Below are 21,677 nucleotides of genomic sequence, written 5' to 3'. Positions count from 1 at the left end.
GTGAATCCCAGGATGGTGTCTTTCTGATTGGAATTTTGAGTTTTTTTCTGTTCTTGTAGGAATTCTCTCCAGGGAACCCAGCTTGCTCCTAAAGCAACTGTTAATTGGTATGTATATTGCTCTTTGGACTAAGTGTGCTAATGCATGGCTGTTGCTCTGTGAGCAATGGAAATAGCCACCAGCACTACCCTCTGCACTGAACAGTGTATGTCAACAGATAGATGTTCAAAAAGAAAGTACATACAAAACTGCACAGTTGTTTAAGGTGAGATCATGTTATAAGATGAAATTATTTGGAGACGTTTTACTTGTTTTCATCAACTGTCAATAAATGTGGCCAGGAATGTATATCATGGCAAATTTTATTGTTATGAAGCACCCAGCAAAAAAACAAAAAAACAGAAAGGGCTGGGGGAAAACACTTTGAGAAAAAAAAATACAGTAAATTTTATTAAAATATATTCAACATTAAAAGTTACATTTATTTATTTTAGAGATTGCTAGAATATATAAATAAATTCAGACAAAGGCTGTTTTTTTGTTTTGATAAATTAGACATCTTGCACCAACAATATCTTCTCAAAAGGTGCTGCAGGGTAACCACAACTCATAGCAAAACACATTTCACTAATTATTACAAAATATACAAACATATAAAGCACATTCATATTTATCTTAGGACTGCTCTGCATTCATATAAACAACAAACTCTAATTTACATAAAGTGACACCAACACCCATGCTGTGAAAAATCAGACCTGGATGTTTTACTTCTTGGTCAAGGGGAGATTCTGTAGACGACTGATGACAACTTCAACATCTTCAGAGAGTTCTTGCAGTAAATATTCTCATTTTAGATCATTAAAAATCTTTTCTTCAGCTTATAAATCTAGCAGGAAATTAACACTTTCTTTTTCCTCTCGATTTCCTTTTTCTGGAATCACCTGTAGGGAAACAAATATTGAAATGAATACAGGAGAGATACATTTTTCCAGAAACACTTTAATATATTTAAAAATATATAAATGTACAGATTAAGATGCATCTAAATAAATAAAAAATACACATTTAAGTGATGAAACATTTGAATGCATTAACATTTGTTTTCATTGAGTTAAAAGCACAGAGCCAAGTTTACAGAAAGCTTATGGAGACTGTTGGTAGACAGTCCCACTTGTAGTTCCAGAGAATGGACAGTTAAATATGGACAGAGGACACAAAAGTGAGATTTCATGGGGAAAGTCAACAATGACACCACAGCGACTTTCACACTGCAAGTCCGACCGAGATCAGTACTGGATTAATTGCTGCGCATGGTAGTGCGGCGGCAGGTTTTTGCTTCCACCAGCTTTGATTGGCATTAGAATCAGCTCAAGGAAAGTTTTCAGCATGACCAAACACTGAGTCTGAAGAGTGTTAAGGGAGAGCAAGCATTAAGAAGGGTCAGACGACACAGACAGATGAAAAATATCCTGATTCCAGTTAGACCGACAGATGACGTGTTATTGGCACAGAGCTCTGACGATGATTGAGTTCGTTAGGATAATCCTGATTACAGTCTGGCACCGGGTCGATTTGACCTACCTCACTGCAACACACAGCCTGATTTATGTTTAGTGTGTCGTTTCCCACTTTTCCCACTGTTACCTTGTGTTTCAGAGAGTCAAACGGAAAACAGAAGATTCAAAACAAACTGACCAGAGAGTTAAATCCATTCAGTATTTAACATTTGCATTTGTACCGTAAAAATGAATGAGTTCATGTAAAACTGCTCATATAAATTCACCAAGAGATATAACATAAAAAATAAACTGACAAACGCAACAGAAAAGATAGCTTCCCTTTTAAGAAATCTTGAGAAGCTAGCTTTCAAAGTGTGACCTTTATTGTAATGAATGAATGGTTTACCTTGACTACTCCTTTTTTTGCTTCGCTTAAAGAGCTTCAGCTGTTTCTTTGGTTCAGGTGCAACAGAGGTGGACACTTCCTCAGAGACCGACGGCACATCTTCCGGTTCCTGCCCATCTGGGACGTCGCACCCGCTGATGCCCTCATCGAGTGCAACTACACTTGCTTCAGGTTCTGAGAGTTTCTTACTCCAAACTTCATCCTCCCCGCATGTCCTCACAGTTACATATTCCTTGTCTTCACCTTCATCTTCTCCCCTTGCTTTTGGTAAATGGCTTGTTTTGTGATCTCCTTCGGGAAGTTCACCACATTTCCTATTAGTGTCTGTAACAGATGAACCTTCTTGGTTATCGAGGCTTTTGCTAATACCCGACTCGTCTGAGACGTCATGCACCAGGCTCGATGCGCTGTCCAGCACGGCTTCAAGCAGGTCTGAATCGGACAGGGATGATGGACTGAGGACGCTAGTCTCCGTTGAATCTAAAGAAAAGCTGTTTGTATGCAGACCTGGTTGAACTTCAGCCTCAGGTGGTGGTGTTGTGTCCAGTACAGAGGCAGTGGGTTTCTCTTGGCCTTTACCATCCTGTAGCGATGCCGGCCTTTCCAGAGGAATATGCGTCGTCGTGGATGGCTGTCCAGGGGTTGGATTGGGAGGCACTGCTGTCCCATCTTGGGCTGCACTCAGCTGTGGAGCTTGTGCAGTGTCTTCTGACGGGCTGATGAAGCCGTTCACTTCGCCTTCGAGGCGCTGGTGATCCTCTGAGTGAGGTTTGGAGGGAGTGGAAGGGGCGGCTCCTTCGTCTGCAGACTTCACACTTGAACCTGAAGGAGAGATGCAGGTTGTACTGATGGAGATACACTGTGCCGGTCAGAAGTTTGCATCCACGAAGCACGAGTTTCAATAGGTTTTAACTTTTAATGACTGATTTATAAAATTTTTTCAGGGAAGGAATGACTAAAAACTACCCCACCGATAATTTTTAAAGGAAGACAGTATAATGTCAGGATTAAAGAAAAGCCAAAGTATTTTAACAGAGGCAAAATTATAAAGACAAAATCTATGTTTTTGTGCCTACTAATATTTTTATAACCATTCCTAATCACCTTTAAGCATATTAATGATCAGTCAGCAGAATTGGCAGAGCTGATTTATTTTTTTTAACATAAATGTTACTTTTAGACATGACATACTTTTTCTTGTAAATTCATTGAAACCGTTTGCTGTATAACCATTTCAAATAAAGATCGGTTCAAATATTTCCTCTAAAGCCAGAAAGAAAAGACAGCCATGTCAATGAGAGCATGTAAACTCCTGAGCGGCACATATTAGCTGAATTACTGTCCTTCACTGGCGAATCACAATAAGCAAAAGCACACAGCAGGCATGACAAAGAGCTCATCAAGCAAAGAAACTCTATAGTAGCTTCACAAAGCAGTTGCAACAACACTAGCTTAGCTAAATGCAGGAGGGGGCAGGGCAGAGAAGCACATATAATCTTATAAGACAGGTTGGTGGTTTGTGGTTAATGCATTCAGGGATGGAGCAAGGAGCTGAGGATGGAGACCACCATCTCTTGTCCTTACCAGGTGGGCATGTATCTCTACGCATTTCACTAGAGGAGAGGCTTTCCGAATCGCACCTTGGCCGGGTCTTTCTCAGGCTGAAACCTTTCCTGATGTCTGCCAAGAGGTGGTCGATGATGCAGCCATCGTTTTGTGGCATAATGCCTTTCTTTACTGCAACAAATAAGGTCATTAAAATGATGAAAATATTAGAAACACTTAGGTACAACTTCTGGTGAGAAATATAGAATTACTGCTCATAGGACAAATTTACGTTGTAGCACTGGTGTTGCATAAAACATACATTTTTGTGGTTATTTGGACATCAGAAGTATAAGGAACCACTCGCTGAGTAAATATTTACAGTATGCCTTTATGTTGAATTTTTGGGAAGATTTCAAAGCACCAGGGCAGAAACTCAAAACTACATTCACCAAGGATTTGGGTTGCACATTAAGTGGGCTCATGGTGCTCATTACCTCTTTGATAAATGCAAAGGGGAAAACTTTAGGCAATTTTCTCATTCCAATCAGTCAAAAGTAAGTTTGCTGAAGAAATTCTTTGTTTTGTTGAGAATGCAGCTTGCCTTTGAATAAAAAGCAGTCAACCTTCTTGTCAGGAAAAGTAAATTAATGTCATAAAATTGTCAGGAGCTCAATTTAGCCAAAAAGTTGATGTGCAGCAACTGAATGTTGAATTAAAAGGCCCAATGTTGCAAAGCTGACCTGTCAGTTTCTACACAGGTTGTGTAAACCCAACTGATGAGGAGCAGTGATTTTCATAAGTGTTTATTCGCCAAACTAAAAGAAACAAAATCATAAAAGCTGAAGTAGGTGACTGAAAGTTATTCTTTTGCCCTGGAAATTTTCTCCATCTCGATTTAAAAAAATCTATATTTTTAGGTCAGCATTTTAGATTTCCAGAGCAAAACTCACTTATTTTTCCATTCTCTCCCTTCCGTCTCTTGGATTCTTCTTCTGCCAGCTGCTTCTTTCTCTTCTCAGCCTTGGCAGCTTGTTCTTTCCTCATTTTGTTCTCCTTTCATCAGGAAACAAAGAGTGTCACCATCACTGACGAGTACCAAATATACACCGCAATTTGTCTTTGAATCATTTAGGTGGAAACAATAACAGCCTTCATTCAACCTTGAGTCAACTGATACATATATTCCTAACTGAACTCCCACACATGCAAGTCAGCCTCAGCTGTGGAGTGTCATACAGACTCCACACAAAAAAGCGGTTTTAAAGTAAGTCTGATATTATTTGAGATAATTAGCATTGACATATTTTTCCTCACCTTTAGTGCCTTGATAAAAAGTTCTCTGAAAGTTCTGATGGTTCCGAAGAGCTCCTCGAGCGACAGCTGACTCACATCTTCACACAAGTAGACAGCCAGGTCACTCCTCTTCTTCTCGATCTCTGTGAATCTTTCATTTAAACTTTGGCACGCCTTTAGGTTTTCCTGCAGTTAAAAGCAAGTCCACCTCTTAGGATGTGATCCAACTGCAGGAAAACAAAACATAAAAGAAGCAACCATTTTTTTCCTTCAGCATGTCCTCTTACCTCAAGTATTTTTGTATATTGCTCCTTCACCTCATCCACAGAGTTTGACACTTTCTTGGCAGAGTCATTGAGCTGTTTGAGCAAAGCACCAGTTTCTGACTGCATGGACTCCACATTGGCCCTAGGAAGAAGCCAGAAAGCCCTTTGTTACACATCTCTAACAGATCTGGGAATCAAGAGTAAATTGACATGAAAACATCTGTACAATAGAGCCACAAAAAACTCTAAATATTGAAGTTAAAAAATACATTCCATGTTGTGTTTTCAATTTTTATCCCAAGGCAGATAAACCAGTTTTTAAACAAACAAAAAAACACACACAGGAAGTACATACTATATATAGATGAGCCATTTAGGTTTGCAATGTCTGACAGACTACTTCTTAATTATGACAGATGACTGTCATAGTTAAACAATTGCTAATTTTACAAAGCATTCATCAAATTGATGTGTGACCAATCAATTTCAAGACAGAAAAAAAGATGGAGTGAGCACTTTTTATGTGGGTTCCATCACTATTAAACATCTGTAAATCTACAAATGGTGATAATCAGTAACCACTCTCACCAATTTATCCCTCTACATGTTAAGCCACAATAATTAGCTTAAACAAATTTTGCTCAGTGTCTGAGCCACTTTGCACTTTAGATACTGGATGGACTTGCAAGGGTAAGAAGAATTGCGATAAAACAAAAAGTCACAGAGCCATATAGTGCCCTGGAATGGCAACTACAGCGGATGCAGTGCATAATAAACGTGGAACCTTTTCCCAATCGACATCCAAAAGTACTGACAGTTTCCAGACAGCGGTTTTATGTATGTAAACAAAGCCTACATTTTTCCACTGAGTTTTATGATCTCTGATCTTACCTTCTTCCTCCTCACAAAAGAAATTTCAAAATTTAATTTCAAAAACTAAAAGTCAAGCTGAGGACTTTAACTGTATCACAATGCATCTTCTGTAAACACTGCATTATGCACTGCCGCCCAGGATCAGTCTTCTGCAGTCCTCTGCTGTGGTCTCAACTATCTTGTTCCCAATCATCATTAAAATGAATATAACTACAAGCACCAAAAGAAAAAGTCATGATAATGAGTAAATATCTCTGTACCCTGCTGCTTTCTGACATATCTCTATGTCATCCGGCAGAGCCAACAGCTCCTGGTGGTTCGCCTCTGCTTCCTTTGGAAAACAAGACACAAAGTGGGTAATTAAACATATTCATGACTGATTGAGAGGGAAATAAGTCTGGACAGCTGTTGGCCTGTCTGTATACCTCCAGGATGTGATGAAGCAGCGTGATACGGCTCTTGTTGGCTTTCGTCTCTGTTAACTTGAGCAGAGAGCTGATCTTAAACCCCTCAGCATTTCCTGTGTGACTTCCCTGAAAGTAGATTGGCAATTAAAAATGCACAAGATGACTAAATACCACCTCAAGTAAATGCATAAGAGTGTAGGGGGTTGTTACATAGTTGAGAAAATTTCCAACATCAAGGATGAGTCTGCAGAAACTGGGCAGCAATGTGCTCATCTGGAGAGCTGGGAAAAAAAAAAAAAAAAAAAAAGTGTTACATACAGTTGAAGCATTTAAGGCGCATTTCAACTGACGTGCAGTTTCCTACACTGGCAGGCCTCCTCGACAAGCTTCACTTTAGGCCTGAGTATCTCCAGCAGTGATGCCGTCTCCTCACACAGCAACATGCATTCAATTCTGAGCTGATAACTGAGGACATGGATAGAAAAATTTGTAAAGTAGAGGTGCATCACAATCATTGAAATGACCAAAACATTTATCCATTTCAGCAACTGAATTCAAACAGGGAAACTCCTGTACATCAGTATATTAATCCTATCTTGCAGCTGATAAAAACAATAAATTTTGTCTCTGACAATTTGATTACATAAGTGCAATTAAAAAAAATTATTTTAATGAGATATGGTGTACAGCCTTGGTGTGCAAAGAGTTTTCTGGGGGCCATTTGCCACCTCTGAACTTATTGTTTTGCAGCCCTGAACTGCAATTCAAGAATGATTAAAATTTTACCCACCAACACAGAAGGAGATTTTATTTTTGACTAGGGCAAAATTATAGACAAATTAAAATATTACAAAAGTAAAAGTATTTCTTATATTTTGCCTTTCCCATAATTTCAAAAGGAAGTAGGGCCACAGCTATGCAGCAAGTCTTATTGCTATTTACATGTTAATCTTCTACATAACCCCTTCCCCAAAAAACACACACAATATATCATTGAGCAGTGTAAAATGTAGTTGCATGTTGGCAAAAAAGGAGGAAAAAAAAATTACAAAAATTGTTTATTTATTGACGACATTAAGATGTGCACATATACCACCATGTAGAATGTTTGAAATTGAGCTGAGGCAAACTAAAAATATGCAATAAAGCTAGAAATAAAGCTGAAATTTACCATGGTATATTAAGTAGAGAGGTGTAAAAGCGATCAACATTCGCCAGCTTGTCTTTTTCTCCTTGGAAGGACTTCAAATTCTCAATCTACGCCAAAAATACATAAGCAATAAAACTTCAAAAATAGGTAATGAGTTAGCAGACAGGTGTGCCAAGACTATTTGAGTAAAGATTGCAACAAACCTCATGCTTCTCTGGTAGGAGCTTCATAAGCTGTTTTAGCGCCTCTACATCAAACCTGCTTCGGTCTCCGTTCTGGATCATGGCTACAAACTCCTCATTTGTGCTGAGCATAAAAAAAAAAAAAAAAAAAACAACAAAAAAAGATACTTATAGAAATATAGCATGATGCACAATAGGTTTTTAAGATGATGGAGAGTAAAATCTTACCATTTAAACTGCTTCAGGAATATGTTCATATTCAAGTTTTTCTTTGGATCAATGAATGTTATCTATAGAACACATAGAAGAAACAAAGATCAATGTGTTATCATCAATGCTGACAAAAGCACACATGCGTTTTGTCTGAAATAATGTTTCTGAAGTGTTCACCTCTTTGGGCTCCTTCTTCACAGGAGCAGCTGCTCCCTTGTCTTTGGGCTCAGTGACTGGCAGACAGAAGAGCTCCTCGATGCTGCCGTAGTCTGGCTCATGAGGAGGCGGTTCTTTCTGAACCGACGCCCACATGGACTGACCATCTGCGCTCATGGAGGGGAAAAAAAAGAAAGGGAACCTGATTTAGGATCATTAGGATTAATGTTATATCCAAACATTAGTAAGCAAAAATGCAGCCTGTCTGTAAATTAAATAATGATTAAAGAAGAAACTGTTTATTTTGATGAATCTTTCACTGATATCAGCTTGGGGTGACGTGCAGTTTCTATGCACCACAAGTCTGGAACAAACTCTCAGAAAACTACAACGATGCTGAATTACTTTAAATCAAGTCTAATAACCCACCTGTTTCCATTACAAAATGTAATATTTACTGCTCGTTTCATAATTTGTTACAGTATTATGTTTTTAATGGTACAAAGCATTTTGAAATGTGCTGTACAAATAAACTTGACTCAAATAACAGAGACAAATGTCTATATCTTCAATTGAATTTCCAATAATTTTAATCACAAAATCCTTAAGAAGCCTTTTTGGAAACTATCAGAATTTTATCTGTGAAAACAGTGAAGTCTGGAATAAAGTAAAAAAAAAAAGTATGCGTTTCCATTATATTGCACTGCAAAACAATCATGAAAGTACAAAGACAAATGCATTTTACCTGGGGAGGAAAAGCCAGAGGGAACAATCTCCCAAACCAAAGAGTTTGGGAGTTTGTCAAAATAAGGAATTCAAATTGTTTTGGTGATTTCCCCGAGGTTCTGGGCATGATGGAACAAGTCAAAGATACACTGATTAGGCCTAACCTTATGCCCCCTGCCTAGCAGTGTGTAATCTCTGTTACTGATGTCAATACAGCCCTGACCAGTTGAGGCAGAGACTCCGTTAGACCTCTGATGGTGTCCTGTGGCAGCAAAGGTCTGAAGTCCATTGCACTGGGAAGTGGGGTCTCGTTGCATCCAACTCGTTTGTCCACCACATCCCACGGATGCTTTAAAGAACTGAAATGTGGGGAACCACCCAAGCAACATGTTGTGCCTTTTGGCAGTGGCATTACTCAAGTAAGAGACAGCAGTCATCAGGGAATACTTTTAGCTGAACAGGGGTACAGCATGTCAGCAGCAACCCTTAGGTTGTTGGTTAGTGTCAAAGGAAAACCCTTTGAAGGAAGCCTCTAAGCTTGCAAATGCCATATAAACAAGTCTTGCAGTTCCATTGCATTTAGAAGGAGTTTATTTTTGAAAATGTTCACATTGACATTAAATACCCAAGTCCAAGTTAATCTTAAGATGTATGGGAAAGCAATGAGGACTTGCCTGCGACAGAGCGAAGTTTCTGCCAGTTGAGCTTTTTCATCTTCAGAGTGGGACATCTGCTTGGCTTTGATGGGGTAGTGGAGCCCAGGATCTGGCTACTCTGAGGCACAATCATCCCCGGTGGAGGAGGAGGAGGAGGGGGCATCCCAGGTAAAGGAGGTGGAGGTGGTGCACCACCCATTCCTGGTAATGGTGGTGGAGGGGGAGGCATCCCTGGACCACATGGTAGTGGTGGGGGTGGTGGAGGCATTCCAGGCAGTGGAGGGGGTGGCGGTGGAGGAGGTCCACCCAGCCCTCCAGGTAGTGGTGGTGGTGGTGGTGGTGGTGGAGGAGGTGGAGGTGGGGGAGGAGAGGCACACAGAGGCTTCTGAGTGGATGCTGTGTTGATGTCCTGTTTGTCTCCATCCTCCTGATCCAGACCGGTCTGCACAGCCTTGTCCACCTTCAGCACAAGCCCATCTATTTCATGATGGCCTTCGCAGCTCCTCCCCTTGAAGAACATCAGTCGCTGCATGATCTTCTCACAGGACTCCATCTGGGCTGGAGAACAAACGCACATGGCAATGAACGACACTTAACATTTCTCACGTAACAAAGCTTTCAGCCTCGCTTTAATGATGCACTTAAATCAGCCTTCCTGGGTAAATGCTCGCTAATCATGCTATTGGCCTCTTTTGAGTGTTGTCTTTAGTGAATGCGTTGCTGTTGCAGTGCTGACTCACAATCCTGAGCGAGGAGTATAGCTCTGTTGGTGATGGACTCCAGAGCCAGCCAGATATCGGTTCGGCTCGGCCCGAGCAATAGTGCGGACTGCAGGATGGAGAGCAGCTGGAGGGAGGCTGGAGAGCTGCTCACCTGCACACACATTAGAGTTAGGCATGGAAGAAAAATCCTCAGGACAAAATCTGAAACCTGTAACTTTGCATCTACTGTACTTCTCTGTGATTCTTAATGATAAAGGAATACAGAAAGTTTTTTTTTTTGCTGGTTTGAGTTCTTTTGCATGTCCCCCCACCCCATATTAGAATTAGCATTCTAAAAACAAGACGACACCAACTGCCCCATTACACCAACTGCCACATAATTATTTACAGTTAAATTATGTGCTTTATTATTTTTTCAAGTGAACTATGCCTTCATTTTATTCCTCTAAATATGGAAAGGACACAATTGCTCTTGTTCCATTAATCCAAGTGTTTTTGTACCCATTGCAAAAAAGTTGTATTTTGTTTGAAAATATGACATCGCCATAATGAATATTTTGATGTAATCATGACAGATTGTTTCCTAGAAAAAGATTATTGGTCTTTAAGTTTTTTTTTAAAAAAGGAAAAAAATATAGATATTTTGCTCCCAAATCAGTTTTTTCTTTTCATATCTCCATGTTTTCTGTCTGCCGTTCTGCACCAATTAGAAACTGATATAAAGTTTGTCCTTCAAAGCTGCAATGTCTCTAAGAATAAGAGTTCAATATTCGATTAATAATTGGGTTTACAAGCGGTACTTTAATACATAATCTCAGCTATTTGTGCGTCATAGACAGACAGCTGTCTGGTAAAAACAAAAACAAGGATCCACTGGTTCGAAACATGAAGGTACAGAAGAGTTTTTGAACCATACAAACTTCGTGCCTGGTACTGTCTAGTTAAAAAATTATTTTGATGTGTGGGCGTTAATAAAAAGGTGGCCGGAGGTTTGTCGCCCCCTCGTCTACACTGCCCTGAATGAAACAAAAGCATGCATTTATTCACTTACTTAATTGAATAATGCCAACTGTTCGCTGGACTCACCTTGTTGAAGAGTGCAGTGAACACTTCTTGGTGATTACTCATATCAATGCCTCCGTACACTCGCAGCAGCTCCTCCTCATCTTCAGCCATTGCCTCCTCAAAAGCTTCACATTGAATAATCAAGTCTTCGTCCTCTTGATCTCTGAAAACCAAATATTATATAATAGAATGAAATCGGTTTAATTCAAGCTCTAAATTTCTGTCTCCAATCCAATGCTAAAATTTTAAATATCTCAATAAAAACATGGTTCAACTTTATTATTCTTCGTTTTACCAAATACTACCGTAAGGACAGGTATGTTAAAAGAAATTAACACATAAAGAGAACTGTATAAAAAGGGTCTTGTTGGATTATGAGTGTATGTGATTAGCTAAAGGTTTACATTTATGATTTTCACTTAAAAATAAAAAAATATTTCAGACAGATGACTAATTTTTAGAAAATAGGACAGCAAATACATTCTGATAACACATACAATTTCATACAATTATTTTCAAGACGTATCCTGTAAAAAAAAAAAATAATAATAATATTCCATATCTTCTATACCTCTGCAGGGAATCAGTTAAAGTTTTAATGAGGCAGAGGTGAAAGTGTTTAAACAGCCTTCTTGACTGCTAAAGCCTCTGCAGCTAACCTTTTTTTCCTCCATATTTATCCTACAAATTACTATGCCAGTATTTCTCCGAGTACCATTAAAGGCAGACCTGCAGGTACATGCAGCCTGTTAATCACTTTGATAAAAGAAACTGCATGAATTTTATTAACAGAGAGATAGAGAGAAAGAGGACAAGACTCGGCCACAGCAGGCTTACCTTAATTTTGGCAGAATGTCAAGTAACTGGAGGCCTGCAAAACCAGAAACAATAAAAAAAGAAGCTCAAACTATCACAACATTCACGTCTTAGATTTTTTCTAAGGTTATCTTAACAATCCTTCAGCACTTAAGTGCTGTTAGTTCGGAATTGATGTCCAGAGATCCCAGGTGAGCAATCATATAGTAGGAGGGGTCAACCAGGTGGCTAATTGCTTTGATGTGGTGGGAGCTGACATGTTTGTTTAGCTGCAGCTCCCTTGTCTGCCACAATGATTTCTGGGTGCTGCTTCTATAGGGAGCACTATGTGTTTCTTAAGGTTCAGATTTCCAGATGGCACCTCATCTTAAAGAAAAGATAAAACTCTTAAATTAGTTTGATCCATCCAAGACTGATGGCAGTTTCTCAGGCACGAGCTGTGCTGCTAAACTTGTGAAAACAGAATGTTGCACACACTTAGTTCCCAGGCGTTTTGTGTGAGAATTAGGCCATTGGACCTATTCTTAGCGGAGACCCAGTGACAAAGAAATGTGTTACAAAGCTAACGCTGCTGACCTTCTGCGTCCACCGACAAATATTGCGATCACCTTGTTTGTAAACTGAATGACTTACCAATGAACTCCTTTCTGATTTTATCTCTCTGTCTCAGGTCATCTGTGCTAAAGATGAGTGCATTGATGACACTGAGGAGTGTGACCATGTATGGGATGTTATCTGTGCCCTGCAGCTCGTTCATAATGACGCTGAAGCGATACTGCTGTGTCTTCAAGCCCTGCAGGAGGGAGAATCAGAGATGAGTGAGAAACCAGTTAATTTGGGCGAGCTCCAAAGCAGGTGAGCATGTGGAAGATGTATTTGTTTTGCTTGCCTTGTAATGATCCAGAGCATCCAGAGCCAGGCGGTGACCTTCTGCAGAGAAGATGCTTAGGGCGGCGAGGAGCTCAAACACCTGCTTCTTCACCATGATGTTCGAGGTGTCCAAGGCTGCAGAATATTTGTATTGTCACGTTAAGTTCTCACAATTTTGGTTTGGTAAATATATATATTTTTCTGCCTCTTTACTTTAATTATTGTCTTAAGTCCAAGCAGGATGCTTTGTCTTGCTGTCTTTGAGATTACTCAAACTGAACTTTGCAACCCATGTGGCATTTTGCTTTAGATAAAAACAAAGAAAATCCAATATTTACAGTGCTCTGAGGATGTTCTGAAACATTGCTCTGTATAGTGTCTTCCAACTTCAGTATACTGGAAGGGAACAATTGTTCCCTTCCAGTTCCCTTGCAAAATAAAAAATAAATACTAACCCATTTTTGATCTTATTTATAAGAAACTTATTTATAAGTGTGTCCAGAAGTCATTTCATTAGAAAATTGGGTCCACTTGTGTAATATTTTCTTATCGGGGGGGGAAAAAAACAGCTGTTGTGTGAAGACCTTAAAGGGTTGCTAGAGAATATTACAGCATTGTGGAGACCAAGGGACATTGAAAATTGCTTAAACATAGATTTAAAGCAGGAACAAAGTAGAAAGCAGTACCTCAAGCTTTGAACATCTCATGGACTGTTTAATTTATCATCTGAAAATGTAAAGAGATTGGTACAACTGCAAGCCAAGATGGTAACTATGAAGGAGCTGGGGAGATTCATGGCTCAGGGGACAAAATACAGCTGTTCATGATTTACTCCATAAATCTGACTAACTCTGTTACTGTTGAAAGAAAATCAGAAGAGGTACTTTGTGCAGTTTGGCTCAAGCCATGTGTAGGTGGATGGCCGAGGCAGATGTGTGAAAGAATCTTCTCTGGTCACATAACAAAACAAAATTTTGAAGAATAAATGCAAAATAATATGTACTCTGAACAGACGGTTACCATGGTGAAACATGGTGATGGCAGCAAATGCTGTTCAGATACTTTTCATCAGCCAGGATAACAAAGTTAAAGTTGAAGGGAAGATGGATGGAGATAAACAGGACATTCCTCGACCATTAGCTATTTCATAGAAAGTCCAGAGTAGAATGTCTAAAGTTGTTCAGTAAAAATGCACACAAATCTTTTCAGCTATTTTGTCAATAAAGATTCAGAAATCCTAAATAAATATCAGGATTTATGGCACCATGGGAAATCTCTGTAAAACACATTGGAGTTTATGGTTTCAGCGTGACAAAAAGAGGAAGCGTTCAAGGGGTCTGAACATTTTTGCAAGGCAGTGAGTGCATGACAGGAAACTTCAGCTCAGCATGATGAGTCACAGAAAATCCCTTCATTTTGTGGGTTAGGACCAACACAACAAATATTACATAATATCGGAAAAGGGTGATTAACCGTGCCTCACTTTCTTTTTTTAAATTAACACAAAACTATGAAGTGGAGCATGTGCTGAACGAGGCGTCTGAAATATGAAGACATGTTAACAAGAAAGCTTGTTGAACCCACCTTGCGAGAGCTTTCTAATGTAGCCCTCATTCTCTATGATGAAGTGGATCCCTGCTGATGAGTTCATTACGGCTCGGACGCAGCTGACGCACGTGAGCTGCAGCAAGGCGTCGGCGATGCGGGAGCACCCGCGGCCCGAGAGCCGGTCCAGGGCCTCCAGGAGCAGATCCAGCCCGCACAGCTCCAGAAACTGGACCATCCATGTCTGGTCGCTGCCTTCCAGGCGTCGCTTCAGGCCCGAGTAGTTTACCACGGTGGGAACCTGCAGCAGTCTGATGCACAGCTCGGGGTCGGCGCTCTCCAAGTTGGCCTCCTGCTGCGTGTCGGAGTCCTGAGAGGAGCCCAGGCGATCCCTGACTGCTGCCCACTTCTTTTTCCCATCGGATATCCCTGACATGGTGCTTGGTAGACCTACAGGGCAGAGCGATGAAAAGCATTAAAGGTTTTGTCAGTAAAAGAGGATGAAAATCAGATTATTTTAGACTGCTAAAAGGGCCTGCCAGTGACTGATATCCAAGAATTATGGCTGCTATATATACAGTGCAGTCACATCTATCTAAACTAGAGGAAGCAGACTGACAGACAGCCTTATCGGAGGGAATAGAGAATGGGAAACGGCAAGTCTGCACTTTGTAGAAGAGCAACAGATATGTCAGCAGTCCGGTCATCAGAAGCTCTGCCAAACATTCCAGCTTACTCTCACAGTAAGCTCAACTCAGACAGTTTGTGTTTTTATCTATAAAAGAAAGCGGCACGCAACAATTTGGTCCCTTTGGAACAAGACTTCTGTCACTTTAAATAATCTATGAGAAAACAGGGATAGTTTATAAACTAAAGGAGAAAGAAAGAGAGAAATCAAACCTTTCAACATTTTAACAAAGATGAGTACATGTTATTCTTCTTTTGTATGATTAAAATAAACAACTCAACGGAACACCAGGCAAAGCAAACAAAGGGTGAAATTAAACTGAAGTTTTTCCTAAAGTTTTACTATCTGTTAGTAAGAAGGAAATGGCAGTGAACAGGAACAGGAAGGTCATGATGAATGGAGCCCCAAAGCATCCTGAAACCCATGACTGCCTGTAGAACACCTTCAGGATTGTTGAGAAGAGCTGTGAACTGGGGTTGCTCTGTTATTCCCAACAGCACAAACATCATCTTCAAGGATAAATCATCTGAAGGAAAAACTTTGCTGTAAACTAAACTTCTTCTGCTATATGAAAAGGCTGGAAAGCCCCACAAACAAGCCAACCTTAAATGAAGTGCTTATAAACTGTGCTTTCTGAAGATGTTACTGTCGACCATGCAAAAGGGGCATGAAGATGATTTCTAAAAATGTAAATTTACAATTGGTCCACAATGAATTTTGATATTATGAAAATGCTTTGTTTTATTATGCAATTCAAAACGCATACAATATCTAGATTTATTTACACACTGTTATATTTTAAGCGTCTACATTTCATTTTTGCGTATTTTTTTTAAAGACATTCCTCTTATGTTATGTTTTGCCAAAATAATGCAGAACAGAAGACTTGACAGTTGGCCTGCAAACAGTCGTTGCCCTTCCAGAGACATAAAAGTCCACAAAAGGTCATATGATATATGAAAAGTTGAGCAGAAAGAAAACATGTGGCAGAAAAACATACACAAACAACAGTTTCTGCTAAAAAAGGTGGATGTTCAGAGTGCTTTATCCAAACATATTAACAGGAAGTTAAGTGAAAGGAATGTGGTAATAAAGATGAAGATGTGATACTACAGACCCATGAATTCAGAGAAGTTGAGGCCTACCATTAAAACAATGTGGGCTTCCTTTACCACTCAGTAGTTCCATGTGCTGATTACTTATATACCATGATGCCAAGCATTGATCCCACATATTGTAGAGTACATGGACATAACATTCGTAAATTTTGACATTGCTAGATGTGGCGTCACTTGTCTCATTTTTTACCACACCTTTTTCTTCCACTGAACTTTCCATTAGTATGCTTGTATACAGCATGATTTACACTGTCAGCTTCTTTAGCAATGGTCTTTTGTGGTTTACCCTCCTTTTGACGAAATATCTCTTGGACAACTGTCAAACCAAAAATCTTCTGGATGATTATAACGTAAAATAAATCTATATATTGCTTCACATTTTAAATCAAACAACTAAAAAAAACTAACTTTTAATTCTATTTTTATTTACTGGGATTTGTGCTTCATCTTTAGCATTGGCTGCTGGAAATTCAGTGACCTTTTAGTGGCATAGAGATTCACAAGATGAAAAACTAATAAACTCTCTGCAAAGGTATTCAGTTCAAACAAGGCTAAACATTTATGTGAATATGGCACACCCGTTGAAAATTAATGCATTTACAAAACTGTGCAGAAACAGAAAACAGAAAACAAACAAAAAAAACATCTAGTGCAGGCACAGATGGACACATGTACAGCACAACTGGCCTTTTCTGGCCAGTTGTGCCAGAAAGCAAAGTCCCCTTCTTCTTAATAACTGCCATAAACTCCGGCCTGGGCTCCTGAAAAAGCGCATTCCCACAGTCACATTCAAGCTAAAAAAGGGAATCTCTTTCCCTAAAAACATCAATATAAATGTTTAAACCATAGACTTTGTAGGAGCGTCGGTTTTAAAATTGGGTTGTTGAATGTGCTCTGCTGATGGTTTCACACTTGGAATGCATCACATATACAGATGTGGCACTAAGTTATAAACATGAAAAAAAAAAAAAAAACCCAGCGCTCTATGAAAGGTCATGCAAAAACAATCCTGGAGTGCTCTCTTTTACCCTGCAGTAAGAGTGCCTTCCCTGAGAGCCGTTACTGCTATTTAACTACAGAAACAAGCAGCTTGCATATTGCTTGGATGAGTCGCTTTTCTGAAAGTGTTTGGCAGAAAGAAAAAAAGCGAGGAATTGTGGAGAAAAAAAAAAAAGCGACATCAGATTTTAAATCGCTGCGTGGTGTTAAGGTAAAAATTGGAATTATTTTCTCACATTTTCTGGTGAGACATTTGTCAATTCTGACTGCAGCATTTTAGTCCTGCTGCCACTGTGAAGAGTGTTACCGTGGCAGCAAGCAGGCAGACAATGGCTGTTCACAAAAGGCCTTCTGAATACCCTTCAAAGAGCTGTGTTCATCTCTGACACAAAAGAAGGATGGAATGTTCCCTGCACTGTTCAGGCTAAAAGCAGTTATGCTCTGTGATCTTGTTTCTTCTTTCACTTTCAGTTCATCACACTTTTCTAATGATTAGGAGCTGAGGAGCAAAAGTCCCAAGTTGACGCCTGAAATTTAGGGGAATTTTAACAGTTTGGAGAGTTGTGCTAAATGGATTCTGGTTCTGTTATGACTAAGACACGTCAGGCAGGCTGGAGTGTGAACTTTGAGCAGAACTTCCAAGGTTGGCTTGGGAACTTTTGTAATGGAAAATTTTATAATGTGCTCCTCACCCCTCTTGTGCTTTACATTGTGTCTGGATGATGTTATCATGAGATGCTCTCCTATAACGACATGTTTGAGAGCATGATGCTCTCCTAAAGACTTCTACAGTGTCATATAAGGAGGGGATGTCTTTGATCCTGGAGACCATTTAAGTTTTACTTCCCCAACCCAGAAGTGAGGCTGCCTTTTATGAATCAAATAACAACTCCCTTTCATTAACAATAGACAAATGGCAAGACCATCTCTGTTGGGCTCCACGGAATCCTTGGTGCATAACAATCAATATCCTTATTCCTGGATAGACAACTCATGGAAAACAGCTGCATCCTGCCACTTGTCATCTCATCCTCTGTACTGTATATCTTAGTAATTAATCACATTGAAATTCTTGCATGTCTTCTCTTCAAGTTTGCCTAGAAGTCACCTAAAATCCAATCAAGCTTCTCTTCTCTTTGTTGGGAAATACCCAGAGACGGTGACAACCTGCTGTTATATTATCGACTGACCAGAACCTATAAAAGGAAGCCAGAATTCACTGTTAGTCAGAGCAGACTTGACAGACTCCTTTGACTTTAGTTCTTACCTTGCAAGCCTTTAATAAATTTCTTATTTTCTTCTCATCCACACTCTTGTTAAAGTAATTTTTTCCACAACAATTTTCAAAAGGAAGGAAAGTCCTTTCCCAGGACAGGAAACTTGGCACTTGAGAAACATGTTAGCCTAACAGTAGAAGTTCCCTTTTTTGTATGACATGACTTTCTTCACAAGGATTCAGATTTGTAAGTGAAGGTTAATGAATTTGAGGATCATTAAGACTTCATTTATTTCAGTAATTTGATTCAAAAAGAAAAAAAACTTTGTGTTATATTGTTTGCATAAGTCAACATCAGTTAATTTACATACTTACAGCTCATAGCTTGTAAAAACTAAAAATTCTGTTTCTAAGAAAAGACAAAAAAAGAGAAATAAAAAGATTTTTAAAAGCAGAAATGTGGACCAATGTAGGTCAATATATTAAACGCGGGTGTGTTAAGGAGGCAGAGGTTGCTTTAATGGCAGCCTTCAGCTTGTCTGCATTGTTGAGTCTGGTGTTTCTAATCTCTAATCTTTCTCTTGGCAATGCTACATATTTTCTCTGGAGGGATTAGGTCAGAAGTTGTCTTTCTTGGCTGCCGGCATTTTGGTCACTTCGGTTGACAGTATTCAGTAAAGTCTTTGGTTACCCTTATAGTATGGTGGTTGTTATTCAAATTTTGTCTGCTCTTTTAGTCCCTTATATCCTTCTCCTTAGGAGTGGATATAGTTGAGGTAAATAATTTCTGGTGTCTCTTATTCAGAAGTGGCCTAAAACAAGAAACGTCATAGTTGTAGCACATGTTCGGCATACATCTGTGAATGTTTGCTCTTAACGCACTGATTGCAGCCAAAGTCCATCCCTTGTGAGTCACACCGGAAGGTTAAATTAACTTTGCTTCACAAGGAAATTAAGGTAGTTGCCTGTGCAATGTTTTCCTTCCACTTAACTTTCCATTAATATAAATGGACCCCACATTCTATCAAAACCCAGCTTCTTTAGCAATAAACATTTATTGCTTAACCTTGACAGATGGTCATTGTAAAGTGGCAATGACAATCTGTTGGACAAATGTCAAGTCAGCAGCAGGTTACCCCTTTCACATGCGCACTTTTTCTTTTACCATGCGTTATCCTTCCTCTCAACTTTCACTTACTCTACTTGGATATCTCATTAGCTATTATCTTTTGTGGCTTAGCCTCCCTGTGAAGGGTGTTGAAGCCAGGTAATCCCCTACAACATCACTGTCTAAGTCATAAGATGTTGAACTGGTTTATGTAATAGTTTCATTTTCTGAGAAACTAAATTGTGGATTTTAAACATCTAAATAAACCAAAATAGACACTTGAAATATATCACTCTGTATATAATGAATCTGTTTGAACTGAACTACTGAAACAAACGTCCATTTTGATGATATTCTAATTTACTGAACTGAACCTGTAATGCACCAAACTGTCAGCAATCAAACCCTGCATTTGCATTTTCTCTTCAGGTAGATATTGGCACCTTTAATTTGTCGACCTTGTCTGCCAGAGCTCCCACGTGTACTGCTAATAGCAGGCTGATTCACTGCACACAAGACATGCCTCCTCACAGATCCTCTGCTTCCAGCGCCCACACAGCAGCCCACTGCCACTGTGGCGGCATCAACACTTGTGAATGTGCAGAAACATCTCCACGGCTTTATTTCCTCTAAAGCATATGCTGAGGGATTCTTTTTACACTTGGATGTTATTTCTTCCTCGTTTGTCTGCTAAACTAATTCAAGAAAGTCAAAGATTTTGATTGAACTAAATAAGAGGGGGTGTTTGCAGTATTTTCAACAAGCCATTTTGTTTTGTCTACATGAACATGCAACACTAAGGAAAGAAGATTTGACATCAAAACTGTCTTTTAAACTTCTAGGGAGTCCTTGGAGTGAATATAAACAATAAGTGGAGCTCAAAAATGCCAGAGAAAACATCTGGGGCTTCTTTAAGTCATCTCCTCCCCTCTGTGTTTTTAAAGGGAGTGACCAGTTTTAGTCTACAGGCACATATTCTGTGTTAAGATAAAACATCATGTAGTGTTTAAGTTTCCTTTTTTTTCTTCTTTAAAAAAAAAAATTTTTTTTTACACATTTTCCCCTTTCAGACTGCATATTTTAGCAACTGATGGGACATCCAAAACCATGTGTTACTACACATTTGATTCAGAAACACCCTCAAAACAACATTCCTCTGCGTGGATTCTTGTTTATTTGATCACCACGTCCTTCCTCCCTTCCTCCTGCCTATAGGTAAATATAGCTCGCTACAATTTGGTCGCTTATTACCTCCAAGATGGATCGACAGGACTGTTGCATCCTGTCACAGACTCAGTCTGCATTCAGCTCTGGCACATTGTTAGAATTAGCACATCTTTGTTTTCAGTTTGCGACATTTACACATAACACGGGACATAACATGGCAGTCCGTAAACGAGAAAGATAAGAAAAATTAAATGTTATCACATTGCAGATCACAGATTAAATGCAATGCCATACCTGGTTTTATTCCGTAAATACTCTCTCAGTTTGGAAAAATCGCTTCTTCTTTAGACTTTTACATAGCGGCGCGCGTTGCAGGCGTTTTTCTTCCTCTTCCAGACAATAGACGAGATGATGACCCCTGATGGTTTGGGTTGTGCTTGGCAGGACAGACCCCTTCCCGTGGAATGCGGACCGCAGCCTGCCGCTCTCCAGTCACCACGGCCCCTTTACTCACTTGCAAAGGAGTCACAGTACAAGCGATGTACTACAACATCCTGTTAGACTTTTCAGAATAATTTGGTTTGAATCAAGCAAGTACGATATGAAAAAAGTAGGCATTTCCGGGATTATCTCAATGAATCAGAACATACTTAAAATTAGAATATTACAAAGAAGCTACTAAATAAATAAATAAATAAATAAATAAATAAATAAATAAATAAATAAATAAATAAATGTTACATTTTGATCACGACTGTCCAGTTGTCCAGTTAACACTATCCAAATGGAGGATATGCCACCATACAATTCAAGCATAATAATGTAAAGTTAAGTGAAAGGAAAAGGTGTGGTAGAAAATGGAATTTGACTAGAACTATGGTATTAAACTACTCATGAACCAGAGATAGTGTCAGAAGCATCTCGTCTGGGCAAAGCAAAAAAAAAAAAAAAAGACTGGCTTTAGGTCAGAGTTGCATACTCTACT

At 39.3% G+C, this 21,677-nt stretch overlaps 1 protein-coding gene across 7 annotated transcripts; it reads right to left on the bottom strand.

Moving 5' to 3' along the window:
• Positions 1-346: 346 nt before the first annotated feature.
• Positions 347-21,205, bottom strand: inf2 (inverted formin, FH2 and WH2 domain containing). 7 transcript variants are annotated; one of them, XM_005806172.3, is made up of 23 exons: positions 20,987-21,205; positions 14,436-14,846; positions 12,871-12,986; positions 12,615-12,774; positions 12,003-12,036; positions 11,187-11,328; positions 10,119-10,251; positions 9,397-9,936; positions 8,018-8,163; positions 7,856-7,917; positions 7,649-7,751; positions 7,467-7,552; positions 6,660-6,760; positions 6,506-6,576; positions 6,314-6,421; positions 6,149-6,219; positions 5,037-5,157; positions 4,771-4,935; positions 4,407-4,509; positions 3,493-3,645; positions 1,909-2,730; positions 1,585-1,647; positions 347-944 (listed from the first exon to the last, which is right to left on the bottom strand). In XM_005806172.3, exons 2-22 carry the CDS (start codon positions 14,830-14,832, stop codon positions 1,586-1,588), a joined length of 3,696 nt encoding a protein of 1,231 aa, XP_005806229.3. In that variant the 5' UTR covers positions 14,833-14,846; positions 20,987-21,205; the 3' UTR covers positions 347-944; position 1,585. The 7 variants fall into 7 exon arrangements, 6 of the variants coding, with proteins under 6 accessions (XP_005806229.3, XP_023208884.1, XP_023208883.1 ...); XM_023353116.1 differs by lacking the exon at positions 1,585-1,647; XR_002754506.1 differs by having other exon boundaries at positions 908-944; positions 1,585-2,730.
• Positions 21,206-21,677: the final 472 nt, after the last annotated feature.

Source organism: Xiphophorus maculatus, chromosome 19 (assembly GCF_002775205.1).
Source record: "Xiphophorus maculatus strain JP 163 A chromosome 19, X_maculatus-5.0-male, whole genome shotgun sequence".
NCBI classification, from domain to species: Eukaryota; Metazoa; Chordata; class Actinopteri; order Cyprinodontiformes; family Poeciliidae; genus Xiphophorus; species Xiphophorus maculatus.
This window is presented reverse-complemented; position numbering and strand designations above follow the sequence as displayed.

Coding starts and splice junctions, on each gene's coding strand:
- inf2 (XM_023353114.1), bottom strand. CDS start 14,832: ATGTCAGGGATATCCGATGGGAAAAAGAAGTGGGCAGCAGTCAGGGAT. Junction 6,577..6,659: donor TGTCGAGGAGGCCTGCCAGT/GTAGGAAACTGC, acceptor TTTTTTTCCCAG/CTCTCCAGATGAGCACATTG. Junction 5,158..6,148: donor ATATGTCAGAAAGCAGCAGG/GTACAGAGATAT, acceptor GCTTCTTCCTAG/GGCCAATGTGGAGTCCATGC.